General features: G+C 48.4%; 1 protein-coding gene across 7 annotated transcripts in view; it reads right to left on the reverse strand.

Annotated features, from left to right (window-relative positions):
- Nucleotides 1-24,560, reverse strand: part of LOC128688501 (uncharacterized) — a 784,466-nt gene that overhangs the window by 259,783 nt on the left and 500,123 nt on the right. For all 7 annotated transcript variants that reach the window (XM_070084425.1, XM_070084432.1, XM_070084431.1 and 4 more), the window contains one exon: nucleotides 23,374-23,590. In XM_070084425.1, the coding sequence (XP_069940526.1) occupies nucleotides 23,374-23,590 (217 nt within the window). The remainder of the gene's footprint in view (nucleotides 1-23,373; nucleotides 23,591-24,560) is intronic.

The following is a 24,560-nucleotide window of genomic DNA, read 5'->3' on the forward strand; positions in this document are numbered from 1 at the left end:
AAGGTCCTTAGAGCATGGAGCAAGTGTGCTCTAAAGTTCCTCAGAGGGCTGGGTGAAAACCTCCTCACAGAAACCAGCTTCCTTTTTCAGAGACTCAGTGTTGCAATTCAGAGAGGAAATGCCTGCAGCATTCTGGGCATGCGGACCACCGCTCTGAGAAGTTATTTATGTTGTTCTACTTCCTATTGCAATTTTGTTGATGTAATTTGTCGTGAAATAAAGTCCACATAGTACACAAAATATAGGGGGTGGTAGGAGAAGAAAATATTTAAACGCTCCGAGAAGAATCTCGAGTTTTCCCTCAAGTAAGTTTATTTATTTTTCTTCTAAAATGAGGGTTCCCAGTCCAGTTCCAGAGGTGGTACCTCGTGTGTGTGTGTGTGTGTGTGTGTGTGTGTGTGTGTGTGTGTGTGTGTGTGTGTGTGTGTGTGTGTGTGTGTGTGTGTGTGAAAACTAACATTGCTACTTGAAGCATTTATTTGCTTCTAGTTTCGGAATCAACATACTCCATGTGCAAAATCAGAAAAAAATCAGTTATGAGAGCCGGATCTAAACATATGCTGAACATCAAACAAATGTAAGCAGATGTAAGCCCGTTTATTATTATACAGGGAAGACTTGTCTTATGGTATAGAGAGACTACTGTTGTCAGCCTAATTAATCGTATAGGATCAACTGGGAGACAGTGAATGATTACCTGTCTATATTAGTTTGCTCTGTGGCTTCACAATGTTGGCGTATGGTGCTAAATAACCGTTTACCGGACGGACTACTGTTGTTATAGATCTGCCCAAGTGTTCAAAGATGCGGATCCTCATTTGACTCTATTTTGCCAATGTACATGACATTAGAGCTATGACAGTACGATTTGTAAACAGCAGAGATCTGTATTTCAAGAAGTATAACATCTTTGAACTTGAAAAGACGTCGTATAGTGCATTTAGGCTTAAATATAATTTTAGTTCTCACCTAGTGATAGAAATCTTTTGACAGCTTTGTTAACTAGATTTTTAACGAAAAACTACGTTCGTTTATGAAAGGTATTTGGAAAAAAAAAAGAACTGCACTGTTAATAGTAATTTTCGTTTTTTGGTTCTGAAGGATTTAATAACTTATACAACTGTTTACCTATGTAAGAATTTATGAAAATATGTTTAAAACCATCCAGGAAAAGATTTTATTGTAAAAATTCATTAAAAACCATAAAAAAAATTCCCATGAGAATAACTAGGTGTGAAGTGTACTAGAAATGCTGCAAGCTTAAATCCTGGAGAAAAAAATACTGTGGGTATACATGAAAAGATCCGGAAGTTAACGTGTAAATCAAATTTGATGTGTACTGTAGAGGGATTAACGTGTAAATCAAATTTGATGTGTACTGTAGAGGGATTAACGTGTAAATCAAATTTGATGTGTACTGTAGAGGGATTAACGTGTATATCAGATTTGATGTGTACTGTAGAGGGATTAACGTGTAAATCAAATTTGATGTGTACTGTAGAGGGATTAACGTGTAAATCAAATTTGATGTGTACTGTAGAGGGACAAAGGAAGAGAATTTTTCAGTTAAGTCTGTAAATGTTGGTTTATTATACAGTGGAGCGCTCAGACTCTTGTCACTATGACTCACATGAATGTCGAGAAAAGGCAACGTTCCGTTTGTCTCTACCTCAGATGTAATTTCAATATAAGAGTGCTTTGAACTTAGATATTGCAAGAATAATCGTAAATGATATTTTTTTATTTAAATATTAGGAAGGTATTGTCACCATACCTTCGATACAACAATGATTTAAATTCAGCTGGACATTTTTTAAGTCCTTCGACCTCATAATAATCAAGGGAAGTATTGGTGAAAGTAGATCCTTCAAGATTCCCCATTACAACTCCCTCCCTTTCTTTATAAACCTTCCCCTTATATACAATAGTGATAATTTATGGAGCAGCTGTCTATTAAAGTTTTGAATACGCCCATTATTTTTACATAGAGCATCTCTAATTACTCTATATCTATCGTCTATTTTAATGGTATATTTGTAGAGACTGAGCAATAAAACTAACTACCATACAGACTCACGAAATCGTAATGACACGATTGCAAACAAACCATACCCCGGCCGGGATTGAACCCGCGGTCAGAGAGTCTCAAAACTCCAGCCCGTCGCGTTAGCCACTAGATCACGGGTTCAATCCCGGCCGGGGTATGGTTTGGGTTGGTTTTTTTAACTACCATACATTTTTCAAAGTGCCACTAGCTGACATAATTGATCTTACAGGGCGATTGACCTCAAGAACCTCAAATTAAAGACGTTGTAATGGAACGGATTTCCATCCGGATGTAATAATTTAGAATAAGTCACCTCGCCAATTTCATTTCTAGACTCTATCTTAGTTAAAAATATCTATTAATTTTTCTCTACGTTATTAAGGATGGTCATAAGGACATCACGAGCACACTTTTAGTTTTTATAATTATACACATGTATACACACACACACATGCAGACACACTAATACACATACACACGTATACATACACACAAACATACGCGCAAACTTCTATAAACACACATGCATACACATATACTCATACATATACACACAAACGCGCACACATATATACACATACATACACACACATATGCAGACATATATATTCACACATATATACACACAGACACAGACAGACACACACACACACACACACACACAGACACACGCACACAGACACACATACACAGAGACACACAGACATACGCACACACACACACACGCGCACACGCACAGACACACACATACACACACACACACATGCACACACATACACACACATACACACACACATGCACACATACACACATACACACACACATACACAAACACACACACACACACACACTGGGAGTAACAGCATCGCACAGTGCTCGTAAATCTTTAGTGGTTTAGGGCCCACCAAGGTCATTACAAGGATCTCAAAAGCTGTCAGTGTCAGTGAACAACCTGAGTAGTGATTAACAAGCTGCCCTAAATCAGAAAAGGGAGGTGAGGACTACAATTTATATAAAACAATATGGAAAGTGAAATTCAGTGCCAGGAGAAAGAGACTGACCTAGTATCGGGTGTAGGTGTTGCCACAAGCCAGCACCTCCAAATTCAAACAGAATGAGTGTGTTCCAAGCCAGTGAGATAAGCGATAAGGATAGATGAGGTAGTGAGTAATTAAACAATCATGAAGTAAGGGGAATAACGATAGAACAGTAAGTGAATAATAAAACAAATATAAAGTGATGGGAATGAAAATAAAATCGACGGGAATATATCCAGACTCCATTGTTTTCCTGCTTTCCTGAATCAAGTGTGGACAATAAGGGCTTAAATTGTTCACCTGATATATAGTGCAAACATTGAAAGGTTTCTGAAGAACAGTTAATGTGAATACAATAATTAAAGAGAAGAAAAAACTGAGGGGGACGTAGGGCCAGGAGTGCCAACACAACGATAATCATCATACAGCCACAACAGCTGGGATTCCAGACGACACCTCTGCCAGACATAATGTACAAATTACCTTTGTTGTGGTTTCATGTTGAGTGATTAGAGTTTGGCTCTGCATCACTGGTAGCTGGGAGTCACAAACCTGGCTCTGGAGTGATTGTCATACATGCAGCACTTAACATTTAGTAAAGAAGATAAACTCGGTAGGATAGTTTTGGGTCATACACACTAGTGAGGGCACGTGCAGGAGTAGGAGCAGGACAAGGATGGTCCTAGAACTGACACTCCCCCCCCCCCACACACACATTTACACTCACACGCCAAACGACACCTCACTGTGAATAGATAGCATTACCCGACAGTCTCCTCTCTCTCTTTCTCTGTCTGTCTCCCTCTCTCTCTCTTTCTCTCTCATTCCCCTCTTCCTCTCCCTCTCCCTCCCTCCCCCATTCCCCTCTCTCTTCCTTCCTCTCTCCCTCCCTCCCTCCATTCCATCCTTTCTCTCCCTCTAGTCCCCATCTCGCCCTTTCTCCACCCTCTCATCACTCTCCTTGTTCTCCTCCCTCCCTCTCTCCATCTCTCTTCCCTTACACCTCCCCCACCCCTACCCAACCACCCACCCACCCAACCCCCCCACCAACCCACCCACCCACACACACACACACACACACACACACACACACACACACACACACACACACACACACACATACACACACACACACACACACACACACACACACACACACACACATACACACACACACACACACACACACACTCACACACACATTACAACACCTAATGGTGGCTTAGAAGGGAAGTTGAAGGCTCAGAGGATCAGAGAAAAAAATGGCTCTGGTAAAGAAGAATGGATGGAGGAGCAATATAAAAGAATGGAACAAGAGTGAGAGGGCAAACTAGATGAGTTTTCTGCAAAAATGGAGAAGAGGGTGGAGGCAGTTTTCTGCGAAAATGGAGAAGAGGATGGAGGTCGAGAAGAAGAAATGGGAATCACAAGCTGAAGATGCAGAAGCCAGGATATGGGCCCTAGAATAGAAGGAGACATGGCTTACACTATGTCCCTATCAGCTCATCAAGCAGGGCCGAAGAATGAAGGGGAAGAGCAGTTGTGAGCAGGGAGGGCAGCAAGGGAGGGGGAGAAGGCAAAAATGAGGAGAAAGGTCTTTTGCAGAGGCACGACCATGCCACCAAGAGCTACAGGAAAAAATAAGGGAGACAATGACCATGTACAAACTGGACCCAGAGACACTGTGGGAAAGGCAATGGGAGGAGGAGAGGAGGAAGTCAGTGTTTATTCATTGGCTTCAGGAGAGCAAGGGGAGGGCATAAAATGAAAGATGGCAGGTAAAAAATGGGAGATTGAGAACATCATCAAAGAAATAGGCAAGGATGATATGACTGAGATAGTAATTTTTCAGAGAGTAGGGGGGTACTCAAAGGGAAGAAAGTGGTAGGTCAAACTGATTTTCAAGACAGAAACGGTGTGAAACAGGATCCTGAAACAGAAATCATGGCTGAAGGAATCATCAACATACAGAAGGGTGCTCCTAGACAGAGACAGAAAAAGACCAGAATGACAGCAGCTGAGGGAGAGAACACAGAAGTGAAAGGAGCTAGGAGGAGAGACAAGAACAGAAACAGCAGAGGACAACCAGAGCAGGGCATAGCAACAAGCAAAGGCACACACAGAACCACCCCTAGAACCTACAACCAAACATGCTATCCCAACACAAACCACAATCCACAGTTACAGCTCCATCCACACACTACACTGTAGAATCCCTCATGACACTGCCAGGTCCCCCCACCCTCACAGACCCCCAGAACACAGGGGTGGAGGGGAAACTGAAGGTATGGTACGCCAACGCTGATGGAATAACGAATAAGTCATAGGAGTGGCACGAAAGAGTCAAAGAGGCATCACCGCACATCACAGCTCTCACTGAAACCAAGCTCATAAGAATGATAACAGATGCCATTTTCCAACAGGATATCAGATCCTGAGAAAAGACAGAGGGAACAGAGGGGGTGGAGGAGTGGCACTGCTCATCATAGACCAATGGGATTTTGATGAGCTGGAGAGAGGACACAGAGGAGAAGAAAGAGACTACATACTAGGAGCACTTCAGTTTGGAGGTCCAAAGGTGGTAATGCAGTGACGTATAAATCACCACAGAACAGGAAGAGGATAGGCAAGAGTATAATGAGAGTAATAGTGAAATGATTGACACACTGGTTGAAGTGGCCAGAAGGGCTCATGCGAGTAGGGAAAAGCTGCTGATTATGGGTGACTTCAACCACAAGGATATCAACTGGGAGAACTTGGAGCCACAAGGGGGCCAAGAAACGTGCAGGGCTAAGATCATAGAGGTGATACTGGAAAACCTCATGTACCAACATGTAAAGGACACCACCAGAGAGAGAGGAAAGGATGAACCAGCAAGACTGGACCTAGTATTCACCTTGAGTAGCGAAGATATTGAGGACATCACATATGAAAGACCCCTTGGGGCCAGTGATCATATGGTTCTGAGCTTTGAATACATAGTAGAGTTACAAGTGGAGGGGGAAGCAGGAATGGCCAGATGAATGAAGACAAACTACAAGAAAGGGGACTACGCAGGAATGAAGAACTTCCTGAACGGGGTTCAGAGAACTGGCAAGAGAGTCAGTAAATGAGATGATGGAATATGTGGCAACAATATACAAGGAGGCTGAGGAGAGGTTTGTACCCAATGGTAACAGGAATAACGAAAAAGCCAGGATGAGCCCGTGGTTCACCCAATGTTGCAGGGAGGCCAAAACCAAGTGTGCTAGGGAATGGAAGAAGTACAGAAGGCAAAGGACCCAGGAGAATAAAGAAAGCAGTCGTAGAGCCAGAAATGTATATGCATAGTTAAGAAGGGAGGCCCAGAGACAATACGAAAATGACATAGCAGCGAAAGCCAAATCTGACCTAAAGCTGTTATACAACCACATCAGGAGGAAAACAACAGTCAAGGACCAGGTAATCAAGCTGAGGAAGGGAGGGGAGGTCACAAAAAATGACCACGAAGTATGTGAGGAGCTCAGCATGAGATTCAAAGAAGTGTTCACAAAGGAGTCAGAAGGGCCTCCAGAAAGGCGGGGAGGTGGGATTCACCATCAAGTGTTGGACACAATACATACAACCAAGGAAGAATGAAGAGGCTGCTAAGCGAGCTACATACCTCAAAGGCAATGGGGCCAGATAACATCTCTCCATAGGTCCTGAGAGAGGGAGCAGAGGCGCTTTTTGTACCACTAACAACTATCTTCAACACTCCTATCGAAACATTGCGGCTACCGGAAGTATGGAAGACAGCAAATGTAGTCCCAATTTCTTAAAAAGGAGACAGACACAAAACATTAAACTACAGACCATTGTCACTGACGTGTATAGTATGCAAGGTCATGGAGAAAATAATCAGGAAAAGAGTGGTGGAACACCCAGAAAGGAATGAGCTTAACGACAGCCAGCACGGTTTCAGAGACGAGAAATTCTGCAACACAAACCTACTGGAGTTCTATGACAGGGTGACAGCAGTAAGATATGAGAGACAAGGGTTGGTAGATTGTATTTTCTTGGACTGTAAGAAGGCGTTTGACACAAGAGATTAGTGCAAAAGCTGGAGGACCAGGCAGGGATAACAGGGAAGGCATGTCTGTCAGGGAATGTCTGTCAAGAAGACAACAGCGAGTCATGGTACGTGGAAAGGTGTCAGAGTGGGCGCCTGTAACGAGCGGGGTGCCACAGGAATCAGTCATAGGACCGGTGCTATTTCTGGTTTTTGTGAACGACATGACGGAAGGAATAGACTCCAAAGTGTCCCTGTTTGCAGATGATGTGAAGTTGATGAGAAGAACTCAATCAGACGAGAACCAGACAGAACTTCAAGGGGAGCTAGACAGGCTGCAGGACTGGTCCAGCAACTGATTCCTGGAGTTCAACCCCACCAAGTGCAAAGTCATGAAAATCGGGGAAGGGCAAAGAAGACCACAGATGGAGTACAATTTAGGGAGCCGGAGCCTACAAAGCTCACTCAAGGAAAAGGATCTAGGGTGAGTATAACACCGGGCACATCTCACAAGGCTCATATCAACCAAATAACTGCTGCAGCATACGGGAGCCTGGCAGACCTAAGAATAGCATTCCGATATCTATATAAGGAGTCATTCAGGACCCTGTACACTGTGTATGTCAGGCCCATACTGGAGTATGCAGCGCCAGTTTGGAACAACTAGCCAAGCATGTGAAGAAACTAGAGAAAGTGCAAGGGTTTGCAACAAGACTAGTCCCGGAGCTAAGGGGTATATCCTACGAGGAGAGGCTAAGGGAAATCGACTTGACGACACTGAAAGACAGGAGAGATAGGGGGGATATGATAACGACAAATAAAATACTGAGAGGAATCAACAAGGTGATGAATCACAGGGACATTAGGAAGTATTTCATCAGTCACAGAGTTGTCAGGAAGTGTAATAGTCTGGGAAGTGATGTAGTGGAGGCAGGATCCATACAGGTATGATAAAGGTCATGGAGCAGGAAGAGTGACCCAGTAGCGACCATTGAAGAGGCGGGGTCACGAGCTGTGAATCGACCCCTGCAACCACAACTAGGTGGGTACAACTATGCGAGTACATGCACACACACACACACACACACACACGCACACACACACACACACACACACACACACACACACACACACACACACACAGAGGGGCCAAGCACGTAAAGAAACTAGAGAAAGTGCAAAGGTTTGCAACAAGACTAGTCCCAGAGCTAAGAGGTATGTCCTACGAGGAGAGGTTAAGGGAAATCAACCTGACGACACTGGAGGACAGGAGAGATAGGGGGGACATGATAACGACATACAAAATACTGAGAGGAATTGACAAGGTGGACAAAGACAGGATGTTCCAGAGATTGGACACAGTAACAAGGGGACACAGTTGGAAGTTGAAGACACAGATGAATCACAGGGATGTTAGGAAGTATTTCTTCAGCTACAGAGTAGTCAGTAAGTGGAATAGTTTGGGAAGCGATGTAGTGGAGGCAGGATCCATACATAGCTTTAAGCAGAGGTATGATAAAGCTCACGGCTCAGGGAGAGTGATCCAGTAGCGACCAGTGAAGAGGCGGGGCCAGGAGCTCGGACTCGACCCCCGCAACCTCAACTAGGTGAGTACAACTAGGTGAGTACACACACGCACACACACACACACACACACACACACACACACACACACACACACACACACACACACACACACACACACACACACACACACACACGACGAGGAACAGTTTATCCCCTTAATTTGAAAATGCAAAACAAGGTCTGAAATTGAAAGAGATAAGTTGAGGTAGATGGTGGGTATTGAGGGGAGGGAATGGAGCTGTGTTGGGGAGAGGAGGTGTGTTGGGGAGAGGAGGTGTGTTGGGGAGAGGAGGTGTGTTGGGGAGAGGAGGTGTGTTGGGGAGAGGAGGTGTGTTGGGGAGAGGAGGTGTGTTGGGGAGAGGAGGTGTGTTGGGGAGAGGAGGTGTGTTGGGGAGAGGAGGTGTGTTGGGGAGAGGAGGTGTGTTGGGGAGAGGAGGTGAGTTGGGGAGAGGAGGTGTGTTGGGGAGAGGAGGTGAGTTGGGGAGAGGAGGTGTGTTGGGGAGAGGAGGTGAGTTGGGGAGAGGAGGTGTGTTGGGGAGAGGAGGTGAGTTGGGGAGAGGAGGTGTGTTGGGGAGAGGAGGTGTGTTGGGGAGAGGAGGTGTGTTGGGGAGAGGAGGTGTGTTGGGGAGAGGAGGTGAGTTGGGGAGAGGAGGTGTGTTGGGGAGAGGAGGTGAGTTGGGGAGAGGAGGTGTGTTGGGGAGAGGAGGTGTGTTGGGGAGAGGAGGTGTGTTGGGGAGAGGAGGAGTGTTGGGGAGAGGAGGTGTGTTGGGGAGAGGAGGTGTGTTGGGGAGAGGAGGTGTGTTGGGGAGAGGAGGTGTGTTGGGGAGAGGAGGTGTGTTGGGGAGAGGAGGTGTGTTGGGGAGAGGAGGTGTGTTGGGGAGAGGAGGTGTGTTGGGGAGAGGAGGTGTGTTGGGGAGAGGAGGTGAGTTGGGGAGAGGAGGTGTGTTGGGGAGAGGAGGTGAGTTGGGGAGAGGAGGTGTGTTGGGGAGAGGAGGTGAGTTGGGGAGAGGAGGTGTGTTGGGAGAGGAGGTGAGTTGGGGAGAGGAGGTGTGTTGGGGAGAGGAGGTGTGTTGGGGAGAGGAGGTGTGTTGGGGAGAGGAGGTGAGTTGGGGAGAGGAGGAATGTTGGGGAGAGGAGGAATGTTGGGGAGAGAAGGGGTGGAGAGAAGTGAGAGGGAAGGGCAGAAGAAGTAGAGGAGTGTACAAGCAACTAAGGAAAGGGAGTTATGATTTTCGTTGTATCTCTTCCTTTACTCCCACCTCCTTTACTCCCACCTCCTTTACTCCCACCTCCTTTACTCCCACCTCCTTTACTCCCATCTCCTTTACTCCCACCTCGTTTACTCCCACCTCCTTTACTCCCACCTCCTTTACTCCCACCTCCTTTTCTCCCACCTCCTTTACTCCCACATCCTTTACTCCCACCTCCTTTACTCCCATCTCCTTTACTCCCACCTCGTTTACTCTCATCTCCTTTACTCCCACCTCCTTTACTCCCACCTCCTTTACTCCCACCTTTTTTACTCCCACCTCCTTTACTCCCTCTTACTTTACCCCAACTTTGTTTACTCCCATTACCTTCAATCCACCCCCTTCACCCCATCTTTTCCCCTCACCTCTCCCCTTCCCCTCACCTCTCCCCTTCCCCTCACCTTTCCCCATCCCCTCACCTCTCCCCTTCCCCTCACCTGGAGCTGCATTTAAATCCATTAGCAAAATGAAGAGAGAAAATGTTAAAACTTGAGCTTTTTGGGAGTGGTGGCGTATAGAGGGAGTGATGGCGTATAGAGGGAGTGATGGCGTATAGAGGGAGTGATGGCGTATAGAGGGAGTGGTGGCGTATAGAGGGAGTGGTGACGTATAGAGGGAGTGGTGGCGTATAGAGGGAGTGGTGGCGTATAGAGGGAGTGGTGGCGTATAGAGGGAGTGATAGCATATAGAGGGAGTGGTGGCGTATAGAGGGAGTGGTGGCGTATAGAAGGAGTGGTGGCGTATAGAGGGAGTGGTGGCGTATAGAGGGAGTGGTGGCGTATAGAGGGAGTGGTGGCGTATAGAGGGAGTGATAGCATATAGAGGGAGTGGTGGCGTATAGAGGGAGTGGTGGCGTATAGAGGGAGTGGTGGCGTATAGAGGGAGTGGTGGCGTATAGAGGGAGTGGAGGCGTATAGAAGGAGTGGTGGCGTATAGAGGGAGTGGAGACGTATAGAGGGAGTGGTGGTGTATAGAGTGAGTGGTGGTGTATAGAGGGAGTGGTGGCGTATAGAGGGAGTGGAGGCGTATAGAAGGAGTGGTGGCGTATAGAGGGAGTGGAGGCGTATAGAGGGAGTGGTGGTGTATAGAGGGAGTGGTGGTGTATAGAGGGAGTGGAGGCGTATAGAGGGAGTGGTGGAGAATAGAGGGAGTGGCGGCGTATAGAGGGAGTGGTGTTGTATAGAGGGAGTGGTGGCGTATAGAGGGAGTGGTGGCGTATAGAGGGAGTGGTGGCGTATAGAGGGAGTGGTGGCGTATAGAGGGAGTGGCGGCGTATAGAGGGAGTGGTGGTGTATAGAGGGAGTGGTGGTGTATAGAGGGAGTGGTGGCGTATACAGGGAGTGGCGGCGTATAGAGGGAGTGGTGGCGTATAGAGGGAGTGGTGGCGTATAGAGGGAGTTTTGGCGTACAGAGGGAGTGGTGATGAATAGAGGGAGTGGTGGCTTATAGAGGGAGTGGAGGCGTATAGACGGAGTGGTGGCGTATAGAGAGAGTGGTGGCGTATAGAGGGAGTGGTGGTATGTACAGGGACTGGTGGTGTATAGAGGGAGTGCTGGCGTATAGATGGAGTGGTGGTGTATAGAGGGAGTGGTAGCATATAGAGGGAGTGGTGGCGTATAGACGGAGTGGTGGTGTATACAGGGAGTGGTGGTGTATAGAGGGAGTGGTGGCGTATAGAGGGAGGGGTGGCGTTTAGAGGGAGTGGTGCCGTATAGAGGGAGTGGTGGTGTATAGAGGGAGTGGTAGCATATAGATGGAGTGGTGGCGTATAGACGGAGTTTTGGTGTATACAGGGAGTGGTGGTGTATACAGGGAGAGGTGGCGTATAGATGGAGCGGTGGCGTATAGAGGGAGAGAAGGCGTATAGAGCTAGCGGTAGCGTATAGAGGGAGTGGTGGCGTATAGAGGGAGTGGTGGCGTATAGAGGGAGTGGTGGCGTATAGAGGGAGAGGAGGCGTATAGAGCTAGCGGTGGCGTATAGAGGGAGTGGTGGCGTATAGAGGGAGTGGTGGCGTATAGAGGGAGTGGTGGCGTATAGAGGGAGTGGTGGCGTATAGAGGGAGTGATAGCATATAGAGGGAGTTGTGGCGTATAGAGGGAGTGGTGGCGTATAGAGGGAGTGGTGGCGTATAGAGGGAGTGGTGGCGTATAGAGGGAGTGGAGGCGTATAGAAGGAGTGGTGGCGTATAGAGGGAGTGGAGACGTATAGAGGGAGTGGTGGTGTATAGAGTGAGTGGTGATGTATAGAGGGAGTGGTGGCGTATAGAGGGAGTGGAGGCGTATAGAAGGAGTGGTGGCGTATAGAGGGAGTGGAGGCGTATAGAGGGAGTGGTGGTGTATAGAGGGAGTGGTTGTGTATAGAGGGAGTGGAGGCGTATAGAGGGAGTGGTGGAGAATAGAGGGAATGGCGGCGTATGGAGGGAGTGGTGTTGTATAGAGGGAGTGGTGGCGTATAGAGGGAGTGGTGGCGTATAGAGGGAGTGGTGGCGTATAGAGGGAGTGGTGGCGTATAGAGGGAGTGGCGGCGTATAGAGGGAGTGGTGGTGTATAGAGGGAGTGGTGGTGTATAGAGGGAGTGGTGGCGTATAGAGGGAGTGGCGGCGTATAGAGGGAGTGGTGGCGTATAGAGGGAGTGGTGGCGTATAGAGGGAGTTTTGGCGTACAGAGGGAGTGGTGATGAATAGAGGGAGTGGTGGCGTATAGAGTGAGTGGAGGCGTATAGAGGGAGTGGTGGCGTATAGAGAGAGTGGTGGCGTATAGAGGGAGTGGTGGTATGTACAGGGACTGGTGGTGTATAGAGGGAGTGCTGGCGTATAGATGGAGTGGTGGTGTATAGAGGGAGTGGTAGCATATAGAGGGAGTGGTGGCGTATAGACGGAGTGGTGGTGTATACAGGGAGTGGTGGTGTATAGAGGGAGTGGTGTCGTATAGAGGGAGGGGTGGCGTTTAGAGGGAGTGGTGCCGTATAGAGGGAGTGGTGGTGTATAGAGGGAGTGGTAGCATATAGATGGAGTGGTGGCGTATAGACGGAGTGGTAGTGTATACAGGGAGTGGTGGTGTATAGAGGGAGTGGTGGCGTATAGATGGAGCGGTGGCGTATAGAGGGAGTGGTGGCGTATAGAGGGAGTGGTGGCGTATAGAGGGAGAGGAGGCGTATAGAGCTAGCGGTGGCGTATAGAGGGAGTGGTGGCGTATAGAGGGAGTGGTGGCGTATAGAGGGAGTGGTGGCGTATAGAGGGAGATGTGGCGTATAGAGGGAGTGGTGGCGTATAGAGGGAGTGGTGGCGTATAGAGGGAGTGATAGCATACAGAGGGAGTGGTGGCGTATAGAGAGAGTGGTGGCGTATAGAGGGAGTGGTGGCGTATAGAGGGAGTGGTGGCGTATAGAGGGAGTGGAGGCGTATAGAAGGAGTGGTGGCGTATAGAGGGAGTGGAGACGTATAGAGGGAGTGGTGGTGTATAGAGTGAGTGGTGGTGTATAGAGGGAGTGGTGGCGTATAGAGGGAGTGGAGGCGTATGGAAGGAGTGGTGGCGTATAGAGGGAGTGGAGGCGTATAGAGGGAGTGGTGGTGTATAGAGGGAGTGGTGGTGTATAGGGGGAGTGGAGGCGTATAGAGGGAGTGGTGGAGAATAGAGGGAGTGGCGGCGTATAGAGGGAGTGGTGTTTTATAGAGGGAGTGGTGGCGTATAGAGGGAGTGGTGGCGTATAGAGGGAGTGGTGGCGTATAGAGGGAGTGGTGGCGTATAGAGGGAGTGGCGGCGTATAGAGGGAGTGGTGGTGTATAGAGGGAGTGGTGGTGTATAGAGGGAGTGGTGGCGTATAGAGGGAGTGGTGGCGTATAGAGGGAGTTTTGGCGTACAGAGGGAGTGGTGATGAATAGAGGGAGTGGTGGCGTATAGAGGGAGTGGAGGCGTATAGAGGGAGTGGTGGCGTATAGAGAGAGTGGTGGCGTATAGAGGGAGTGGTGGTATGTACAGGGACTGGTGGTGTATAGAGGGAGTGCTGGCGTATAGATGGAGTGGTGGTGTATAGAGGGAGTGGTAGCATATAGAGGGAGTGGTGGCGTATAGACGGAGTGGTGGTGTATACAGGGAGTGGTGGTGTATAGAGGGAGTGGTGGCGTATAGAGGGAGGGGTGGCGTTTAGAGGGAGTGGTGCCGTATAGAGGGAGTGGTGGTGTATAGAGGGAGTGGTAGCATATAGATGGAGTGGTGGCGTATAGACGGAGTGGTGGTGTATACAGGGAGTGGTGGTGTATAGAGGGAGTGGTGGCGTATAGATGGAGCGGTGGCGTATAGAGGGAGTGGTGGCGTATAGAGGGAGTGGTGGCGTATAGAGGGAGTGGTGGTGTATAGAGGGAGTGGAGGCGTATAGAGGGAGGGGTGGCGTTTAGAGGGAGTGGTGGTGTATAGGGGAGTGGTGGCGTATACAGGGAGTGGTAGCGTATAGAGGGAGTGGTGGCGTATAGAGGGAGTGGTGGCGTATAGAGGGAGTGGTGGCGTATAGAGGGAGTGGTGGCGTATAGAGGGAGTGGTGGTGTATAGAGAGAGTGGTGGCGTATAGAGGGAGTGGTAGCGTATAGAGGGAGTGGTGGCGTATAGAGGGAGCGGTGGCGTATAGAGGGAGTGGTGGCGTATAGAGGGAGTAGTGGCGTATAGAAGGAGTGGTGGTGTATAGAGAGAGTGGTGGTGTATAGAGGGAGTGATGGCGTATAGAGGGAGGGGTGGCGTTTAGAGGGAGTGGTGGCGTATAGAGGGAGTGGTGGCGTATAGAGGGAGTGGTAGCGTATAGAGGCAGTGGTGGCGTACAGAGTGAGTGGTGGTGTGTATAGAGGGAGTGGTGGTGTATAGAGGGAGTGATGGCGTATAGAGGGATTGGTGGCGTATAGAGGGAGTGGTGGCGTAGAGAGGGAGTGGTGGTGTATAGAGGGAGTGGTGGTGTACAGAGGGAGTGATGGCGTATAGAGGGAGTGATGGTGTATAGAGGGAGTGATGGCATATAGAGGGAGTGGTAGCGTATAGAGGGAGTGATGGCGTATAGAGGGAGTGGTGGCGTATAGAGGGAGGGGTGGCGTATAGAGGGAGTGGTGGCGTATAGAGGGAGTGATGGCGTATTGAGGGAGTGGTAGCGTATAGAGGGAGTTGTGGCAGATAGAGGGAGTGGTGGTGTATAGAGGGAGTGATGGCGTATAGAGGGAGTGGTGGCGTATAGAGGGAGTGGTGGCGTATAGAGGGAGTGGTAGCGTATAGAGGGAGTGGAGGGGTATAGGATGAATCGTGGCGTATAGAGGGAGTGGTGGCGTATAGAGAGAGTGGTAGCGTATAGAGGGAGTGGTGGCATATAGAGGGAGTGGTGGCATATAGAGGGAGTGGTGGCGTATAGAGAGAGTGGTGGCGTATAGAGGGAGTGTTGGTGTATAGAGGGAGTGGTGGCGTATAGAGGGAGTGGTGGCGTATAGAGGGAGTGGTGGCGTATAGAGGGAGTGGTTGCGTATAGAGGGAGTGGTAGCGAATAGAGGGAGTGGTGGCGTATAGAGGGAGTGGTGGTGTATAGAGGGAGTGATGGCGTATAGAGTGAGTGATGGCGTATAGAGGGAGTGGTCGCGTATAGAGGGAGTGGTGACGTATATAGGGAGTGATGGCGTATAGAGGGAGTGGTGGCGTATAGAGTGAGTTGTGGCGTATAGAGGGAGTAGTGGAGTATAGAGGGAGTGGTGGCGTATAAAGGGAGTGGTGGCGTATAGAGGGAGTGGCAGCGTATAGAGAGAGTGGTGGCGTATAGAGGGAGTGGTGGTGTACAGAGGGAGCGATGGCGTATAGTGGGAGTGGTGGCGTATAGAGGTAGTGGTGGCGTATAGAGAGAGTGGTGGCGTATAGAGGGAGTGGTGGTATGTACAGGGACTGGTGGTGTATAGAGGGAGTGCTGGCGTATAGATGGAGTGGTGGTGTATAGAGGGAGTGGTAGCATATAGAGGGAGTGGTGGCGTATAGACGGAGTGGTGGTGTATACAGGGAGTGGTGGTGTATAGAGGGAGTGGTGGCGTATAGAGGGAGTGGTGGCGTATAGAGGGAGTTTTGGCGTACAGAGGGAGTGGTGATGAATAGAGGGAGTGGTGGCTTATAGAGGGAGTGGAGGCGTATAGAGGGAGTGGTGGCGTATAGAGAGAGTGGTGGCGTATAGGGGGAGTGGTGGTATGTACAGGGACTGGTGGTGTATAGAGGGAGTGCTGGCGTATAGATGGAGTGGTGGTGTATAGAGGGAGTGGTAGCATATAGAGGGAGTGGTGGCGTATAGACGGAGTGGTGGTGTATACAGGGAGTGGTGGTGTATAGAGGGAGTGGTGGCGTATAGAGGGAGGGGTGGCGTTTAGAGGGAGTGGTGCCGTATAGAGGGAGTGGTGGTGTATAGAGGGAGTGGTAGCATATAGATGGAGTGGTGGCGTATAGACGGAGTGGTGGTGTATACAGGGAGTGGTGGTGTATACAGGGAGAGGTGGCGTATAGATGGAGCGGTGGCGTATAGAGGGAGAGAAGGCGTATAGAGCTAGCGGTGGCGTATAGAGGGAGTGGTGGCGTATAGAGGGAGTGGTGGCGTATAGAGGGAGTGGTGGCGTATAGAGGGAGAGGAGGCGTATAGAGCTAGCGGTGGCGTATAGAGGGAGTGGTGGCGTATAGAGGGAGTGGTGGCGTATAGAGGGAGTGGTGGCGTATAGAGGGAGTGGTGGCGTATAGAGGGAGTGGTGGCGTATAGAGGGAGTGGAGGCGTATAGAAGGAGTGGTGGCGTATAGAGGGAGTGGAGACGTATAGAGGGAGTGGTGGTGTATAGAGTGAGTGGTGATGTATAGAGGGAGTGGTGGCGTATAGAGGGAGTGGAGGCGTATAGAAGGAGTGGTGGCGTATAGAGGGAGTGGCAGCGTATAGAGAGAGTGGTGGCGTATAGAGGGAGTGGTGGTGTACAGAGGGAGCGATGGCGTATAGTGGGAGTGGTGGCGTATAGAGGTAGTGGTGGCGTATAGAGGGAGTGGTGGCGTATAGAGGGAGTGGTGGCGTATAGAGGGAGTGGTGGCGTATAGAGGGAGTATTGGCGTATAGAGGGAGTGGTGCCGTATAGAGGGAGTATTGGCGTATAGAGGGAGTGGTGGCGTATAGAGGGAATGGTGGTGTATAGATGGAGTGATGGCGTATAGAGGGAGTGGTGGCGTATAGAGGGAGTGGTGGCGTATAGAGGGAGTGGTGGCGTATAGAGGTAGTGGTGGCGTAGAGAGGGATTGGTAGCATATAGAGGGAGTGGAGACGTATAAAGGGAGTGGTAGCGTATAGAGGGAGTGGTAGCGTATAGAGGGAGCGAGGGAGTATAGATGGAGTGGTAACGTATAGAGGGAGTGGTGGCGTATATAGGGAGTGGAGGCGTATAATGGAAGTTGAGACGTATAGACGGAGTGGAGGCGTATAGAGGGAGTTGTGGCGTATAGAGGGGAGAGATAGCGTATAGAGGGAGTGGTGGCGTATAGAGGGAGTGATGGCGTATAGAGGGAGTGGTAGCGTATAGAGTGGTGGCGAATAGAGGGAGTCGAGGCGTATAGAGGGAGTGGAGGAGTATAGAGAGAGTGGTGGCGTGTGGAGGGAGTGGTAGCGTAAAGAGGGAGTGGTGGCGTATAAAGGGAGTGGTGGCGTATAGAGGGAGTGATGGCGTATGGAGGGAGTGGTAGCGTTTAGAGGGAGTGGAGGCGTATTGAGGAAGTGGAGGTGTATAGAGGGAGTGGTAACGTATAGAGGGAGTGGTGGCGTATAGATGGAGTGGAGGCGTATAATGGAAGTGGAGGCGCATAGACGGAGTGGAGGCGTATAGAGGGAGTTGTGGCGTATAGAGGGGAGAGATAGCGTGTAGAGGGAGTGGTGACGTATAGAGGGAGTGATGGCGTATAGAGGGAGTGGTAGCGTATAGAGTGGTGGCGAATAGAGGAAGTCGAGGCGAATAGAGGGAGTGGAGGAGTATAGAGAGTGGTGGCGTGTGGAGGGAGTGGTAACGTAAAGAGAGAGTGGTGGCGTATAGAGAGAGTGGAGGCGTATAAAAGGAGTGGAGGCGTATAGAGGAAGTGGTAGCGTATAGAGGGAGTGGAGGCGTATTGAGGGAGTGGAGGCGTATATATGGAGTGAAGGCTTATAGAGTAGGTGGAGGCGTATAGAGGGAGTGGTGGCGTATAGAGGGAGTGGAGGCATATAGAGGGAGTGGAAGCGTATAGAGGGAGTGGTGGCGTATAGACGGAATTGTTACGTATAGAGGGAGTGGTAGCGTATAGAGGGAGTGGTAGCGTATAGAGGGAGTGGATGTGCATAGAGAGAGCGATAGCGTATAGAGGGAGTGGTGGGGAATAGAGGGAGTGGTGGCGTATAGAGGGAGTAGTAGTGTATAGAGCGAGTGGAGGCGCATAGAGGGAGTGGTAGTGCATAGAGGGAGTGGTTGGGTATAGAGGGAGTGGTGTCGTATAGAGGGAGTGGTAGCGTATAGAGGGACCGGAGTCGTATTGAGATAGTGGTGGCTTATAGAGGGAGTAGTAGCGTTTAGAGGGAGTGGAGGCGTATAGAGGTAGTGGTGGCGTATAGTGGGAGTGGTGGCGTATAGAGGGAGTGGTAGCGTATAGAGGGAGTGGAGGCGTATAGAGGGAGTGGAGGCGTATATAGGGAGTGGTAGCGTATAGAGGGAGTGGTAGCGTATAGGAGGAGTGGAGGCGTATAGAGGGAGTTGTGTCCTATAGAGGGAGTGGTAGCATATAGAGGGAGTGGAGGCATATAGAGGGAGTGGTGGCGTATAGAGGGAGTGGTAGCGTATAGAGGGAGTGGTGGGGTATAGAGGGAGGGGTAGCGTATAGAGGGAGTGGTAGCGTATAGAGGGAGTGGTAGCGTATAGAGGGAGTGGTAGCGTATAGAGGGAGTGGAGGCGTATAGAGGGAGTGGTAGCGTATAGAGGGAGTGGTAGCGTATAGAGGGAGTGGTGGGTTATAGAGGGAGTGGTGGCGTATAGAGGGAGTGGTAGGGTATAGAGGGAGTGGAGGAGTATAGAGTAAGTGGAGGGGTATAGAGTGAGTGGTAGCGTATAGAGGGAGTGGAGGCGCATGGAGGGAGTGGTAGCGTATAGAGGGAGAGGTGGGGTATAGAGGGGGTGGTGTCGTATAGAGGGAGTGGTAACGTATAGAGGGAGTGGAGGCGTATAGAGATAGTGGTGGCTTATATAGGGAGTGGTAGCGTATAGAGGGAGTGGAGGCGTATAGAGGGAGTGGTGGCGTATAGAGGGAGTGGTGGCCTATAGAGGGAGTGGTAGCGTATAGGGGGAGTGGAGGCGCATAGAGGGAGTTGTGTCCTATAGAGGGAGTGGTAGTGAATAGAGGGAGTGGTAGCGTACAGAGGGAGTGGCGGGGTATAGAGGGAGGGGTAGCGTATAGAGGGAGTGGTAGCGTATAGAGGGAGTGGTAGCGTATAGAGGGAGTGTTAGCGTATAGAGTGGAGGCGTATAGAGGGAGTGGAGGCATATAGAGGGAGTGGTGGCTTATAGAAGAAGTGGTAGCGTATAGAGGGAGTGGTGGGGTATAGAGGGAGGGGTAGCGTATAGAGGGAGTGGTAGCGTATAGAAGGGGTGGTAGTGTATAGAGGGAGTGGAAGCTTATAGAGGAAGTAGTGGAGTATAGAAGGAGTGGTAGCGTATACAGGGAATGGTGGCGTATAGAGGGAGTGGAGGCGTATAAAGTGGAGGCGTATAGAGAGAGTGATGGTGTATAAATGGAGTGCAGGCGTATAGAGGGAGTGGTGACATATAGAGGGAGAGGCGGAATATAAAGGGAGTGGAGGCGTATAGAGGGAGTGGTGGAGTATAGAGGGAGTGGAGGCGTATAATTGCATGGTGGAGTATAGAGGGAATGGTGGCGTATAAATGGAGTGGAATCTTATAGAGGGAGTGGAGGCATATTGAGGGTGTGGTGGCGTATATAGGGAATGGTGGCGTATAGAGGGAGTGTTGGCGTATAGAGGCATTAGAGGCGTGTTGAGTAAGTGGAGACGTATAGAGAGATTGGTGGCGTATAGATGGAGTCCAGGCATACAGAGGAAGTGGAGGCATATAGAGGGAGTTGTGGCGTATAGAGGGAGTGGTGGCGTATAAAGGGAGTGGAACCATATAGAGGGAGTGGGGCGAATATAGGTAGTGAGGGGCGTATAGAGATAGTGGGGCGTATAGACGGAGTATGGGTGTGTAGAGGGAGTAGGGGCGTATAGAAGGAGTGGTGGAGGTGAGGGGGGTAACGGTGTAGAGGATTACGGAGGCTTCTAGTGTATCTTAGTTGGAGGGGGGGAATATAATAGCAAGTGTGTGTGTGTGCGTATGCGTGTGTGTGCGTGTGTGTGCGTGTGCAGGCGCGCGTGCGTGTGCTACGCATGCATGACAGCCGCACATTACGCTCGCAGCAAACGCCATAAAGAAACACAATTACGTCAAGCTGCACCGTCATAATCGACACGTGTTTCCATTATACACACGCAGGCAGTCGATCAAGCCAGCTGGTGATTGTGGATCTACTTAGGACGGAGATGGTCGATCACGCCAGTTGGCACCTTTAAATCGACATGAACGCAGAACGCAGATGGTCGATTACTGAAGCCGGCACCTTTAAATCGACGTGTAAATACAAGCTGCAGTCGGTCGATCACTCCAGTTGTTACCTTTAAATCGACGCCAACGCAGGACGCAGGTGGTCAATCACGTCGGTTGGTAGGGCAGGTGACGTGACCGGAAAACAAGCCAAAGGTCGAGCGAGCGAGCTGATGTCAGGGGTCGAGGTGGCCAGAGGACAAAGAGGTGTCGATCGATGCCGTTGGTCGACAGGTGGCCTCAATAGCTGACACGAAGGCGGCTCCCAGCCCTTGTTACAGGACGCGAGTGGGAGCCAAGTGGGATCGCGTCAGCTTACATGGGATCTAAGGAGCTTCGATTCGACCCCAACGTCACCCAACACCATCCTCCCTTGAGGCTGTGTCTCTTTTGTATATGTATATATATATATATATATATATATATATATATATATATATATATATATATATATATATATATATATATATATATATATATATATATATATATATATATATATATATATATATATATATATATATATATACAGGACTATGTATCTCCTTCCCACCAACTCCATTGCCAAACATGTTTCCAACATCTTTGCCAAAACATCATTCCAAGTATCTACCTCCACAACCACGACCATCAAGGACATCACCAGTAGTAGGCAGGACAAGCCTCCATCCTCTGCAGGGGTATACATAATCCCTTGTAATGACTGCAACAAGTTATACGTGGGCGAAACATCAAGGGACCTCCAAACACGTATTTCAGAACACCAATACGCAAGCAGGTCTGACGACACAAGGAATGCCTGCGTACAACACCGTAATTCACACAACCACTTGATAAACTACAGAAACTCAAGACTTATCGCCACAGAAGACAACACTCAATACCGAAGAATCCTGGAATCATCACTTATTTCTATATCCGACAACTTCAACCAGAATAGTGGCTTCTATAACATAGCTGAACCACTTGCCAAGAAACTTCTTCATCGCTATCCCACATAAGAACACTGTAGAAGGTCTGCTCACAAACTTATCCAATCTCCTTTCCAAGCTACCCAAGTTTTTAGACTCTACAACCCCACTCAGTACATCATCAGATGCAGCATTCTTCACCTGACCTCAGCCGGACTATAAATACTCGCGTTCCTTCCACCCCAGGTAGTTCTGTTTGTGACTTGAAAAAGCCCACTGTGTGGGCGAAACGTAGTCAATAAAGGATCACATTATACTGCATTTGTGTTTATATTGCCATTGTGTCGGTATTTTATACCATTTATTTCCAAATACTGTTAGTGTGATTGATGCTGCCAGCTGTGTATTTCTATGTAGATATATATTTAGTCTATGTGTCACTAAGCGGTTATTAGTGCTTTTTTTGTGTGTGTTTTTGATGGGACGGGCGGTTCATTGTGAGTTAATGGTTCGTTTATGCAAATTCGACGCATTACGCCCTTATTTTGGTCAGCTGTGTTTCGCCGAATCAATATTCTGCCTCCCTCTCTCTCTCTATCTCCTATCTCTCTCTCTCTCTCTCTCTCTCTCTCTCTCTCTCTCTCCCTCTCTCTCTCTCTCTCTCTCTCTCTCTCTCTCTCTCTCTCTCTCTCTCTCTCTCTCTCTCTCTCTCTCTCTCTCATTACCTCCACACCACCTTTCATAAGAACATAAGAACATAAGAAAGGAGGAACACTGCAGCAGGCCTGTTGGCCCATACTAGGCAGGTCCTTTACAATTCATCCCACTAACAAACATTTGACCAACCCAATTTTCAATGCTACCCAAGAAATAAGCTCTGATGTGCAAGTCCCACTCAAATCCAACCCCTCCCACTCATGTACTTATCCAATCTAAATTTGAAACTACCCAAAGTCCTAGCCTCAATAACCCAACTAGGTAGACTGTTCCACTCATCAACTACCCTATTTCCAAATCAATACTTTCCTATGTCCTTTCTAAATCTAAACTTATCTAATTTAAATCCATTACTGCGGGTTCTCTCTTGGAGAGATATCCTCAACACCTTGTTAATACCCCTTTATTAATACCTATCTTCCACTTATACACTTCGATCAGGTCTCCCCTCATTCTTCGTCTAACAAGTGAATGTAACTTAAGAGTCTTCAATCTTTCTTCATAAGGAAGATTTCTAATGCTATGTATTAATTTAGTCATCCTACGCTGAATATTTTCTAACGAATTTATGTCCATTCTGTAATATGAAGACCAGAATTGAGCTGCATAATCTAGGTGAGGCCTTACTAATGATGTATAAAGCTGCAGCATGACCTCTGGACTTCTGTTTCTTACACTTCTTGATATAAATCCCAGTAATCTATTTGCCTTATTACGTACGTTTAAGCATTGCTGTCTTGGTTTAAGGTTGCTGCTTACCATAACCCCCAAGTCCTTTTCGCAATCTGTATGGCTAAGTTCTACATTATTTAACTTATAAGTGCTAGGGTTATGGACACTCCCTATGGGAGTGGAAATATAAACACAAATGCAGTATAATGTGATCCTTTATTGACTACGTTTCGCCCACACAGTGGGCTTTTTCAAGTCACAAACAGAACTCAGTTCTGTTTGTGATTTGAGAAAGCCCACTGTGTGGGCGAAACGTAGTCAATAAAGGATCACATTATACTGCATTTGTGTTTATATTTCCATTGTGTCGGTATTTTATACCATTTATTACCACCCTATGGGAGTGTCCATAACCCTAGCCCCAACTCGCCTTCCTTCCCTCCAACACTTCCTATCTCCCTCTGCCACGCCCAAAGCCTCACCTGTGATGATCCACTGATAATTCTTGCCGTACATGCCCTTCCGGAAGGCTTCGCAGAATATCCTCCTCGCCCAGTGCTCGTCGAAGTAGCCCAGGATGACTCTCACGTCCTTGTCGAAGAGCTTCTTCAGCTGCTCTTTGAGTTCGTCCGCTATGTTCTGGGTCACAACAATCTCATACTTGTGCATCTCCAGCAGCGAAGCCAAGTGGTTGTGAGCCTGTTAAGAAGAGAAATGAGTATCAGATGGTTAGGAATTGCTTTGGAAGTTATCGGAAGAGGTTAGGAGCAGTTAGACGAGCACGAAATGGTTAGAAACTGCTTGGAAAGACTTTAGAAATGCAAGGAGTTGTCAAATATTGAATTCGATGTTGGAAACGAGCCACAGGCACTTAAAAGATTTCAAAGGATGATAGGACTTCTTAGACGCTGAATTCCGAAGGGTAGATGCAGAGAAGAAAGGGAAATAATGTTGGTAGAATTACCGACAATATGCTCAACTAATGCAACATTATACTGTGGCAACGTTTCGCTCTCGAGGAGCTTCGTCAAGCCATTACAAACAATACAGGGACACAGAGGATATATACATACAAATAACAGAGTGAGATGTACGCTAACCGGTCCATGTGGAAAAAGACACTTATGCACAGCTCAGGACATTTATTAGAGAAAACGTTTCGCCCAGTGTGGCCTCTTCAGCCCTAATACAGAGATAACTATGAGCGAGGATATATAGTGGTATGAGTCAGGTGGTAAGCTGCTGGAGGGTAGTAGTAATAGCAGTAGTAGTACTAGCAGTAATAGTAGTAGTAGTAGTAGTAGTAGTAGTAGTAGTAGTAGTAGTAGTAGTGGTAGTAGTAGTGGTAGTAGCAGTAGTAGAACAACAACTTTATCTCTGAATATTAGCAAGAGTTCTCCTCATAATGACAATGATTTACCTCCACTACTACTACTACTACTACTACTACTACTACTACTACTACTACTACTACTACTACTACTACTACTACTACTACTTTTTCTAATACTACTACTTCTACTACTACTACTGTTACTACTACTTCTACTACTACTACTACTACTGCTTCCACTACTACTACTACTACTACTACTACTACTATTACTACTGCTACTACTTCCACTACTATTACTACTACTACTACTACTACTATTACTACTGCTACTAC

This window comes from Cherax quadricarinatus, chromosome 13 (genome assembly GCF_038502225.1).
Source record: "Cherax quadricarinatus isolate ZL_2023a chromosome 13, ASM3850222v1, whole genome shotgun sequence".
In the NCBI taxonomy this organism is placed as follows: domain Eukaryota; kingdom Metazoa; phylum Arthropoda; class Malacostraca; order Decapoda; family Parastacidae; genus Cherax; species Cherax quadricarinatus.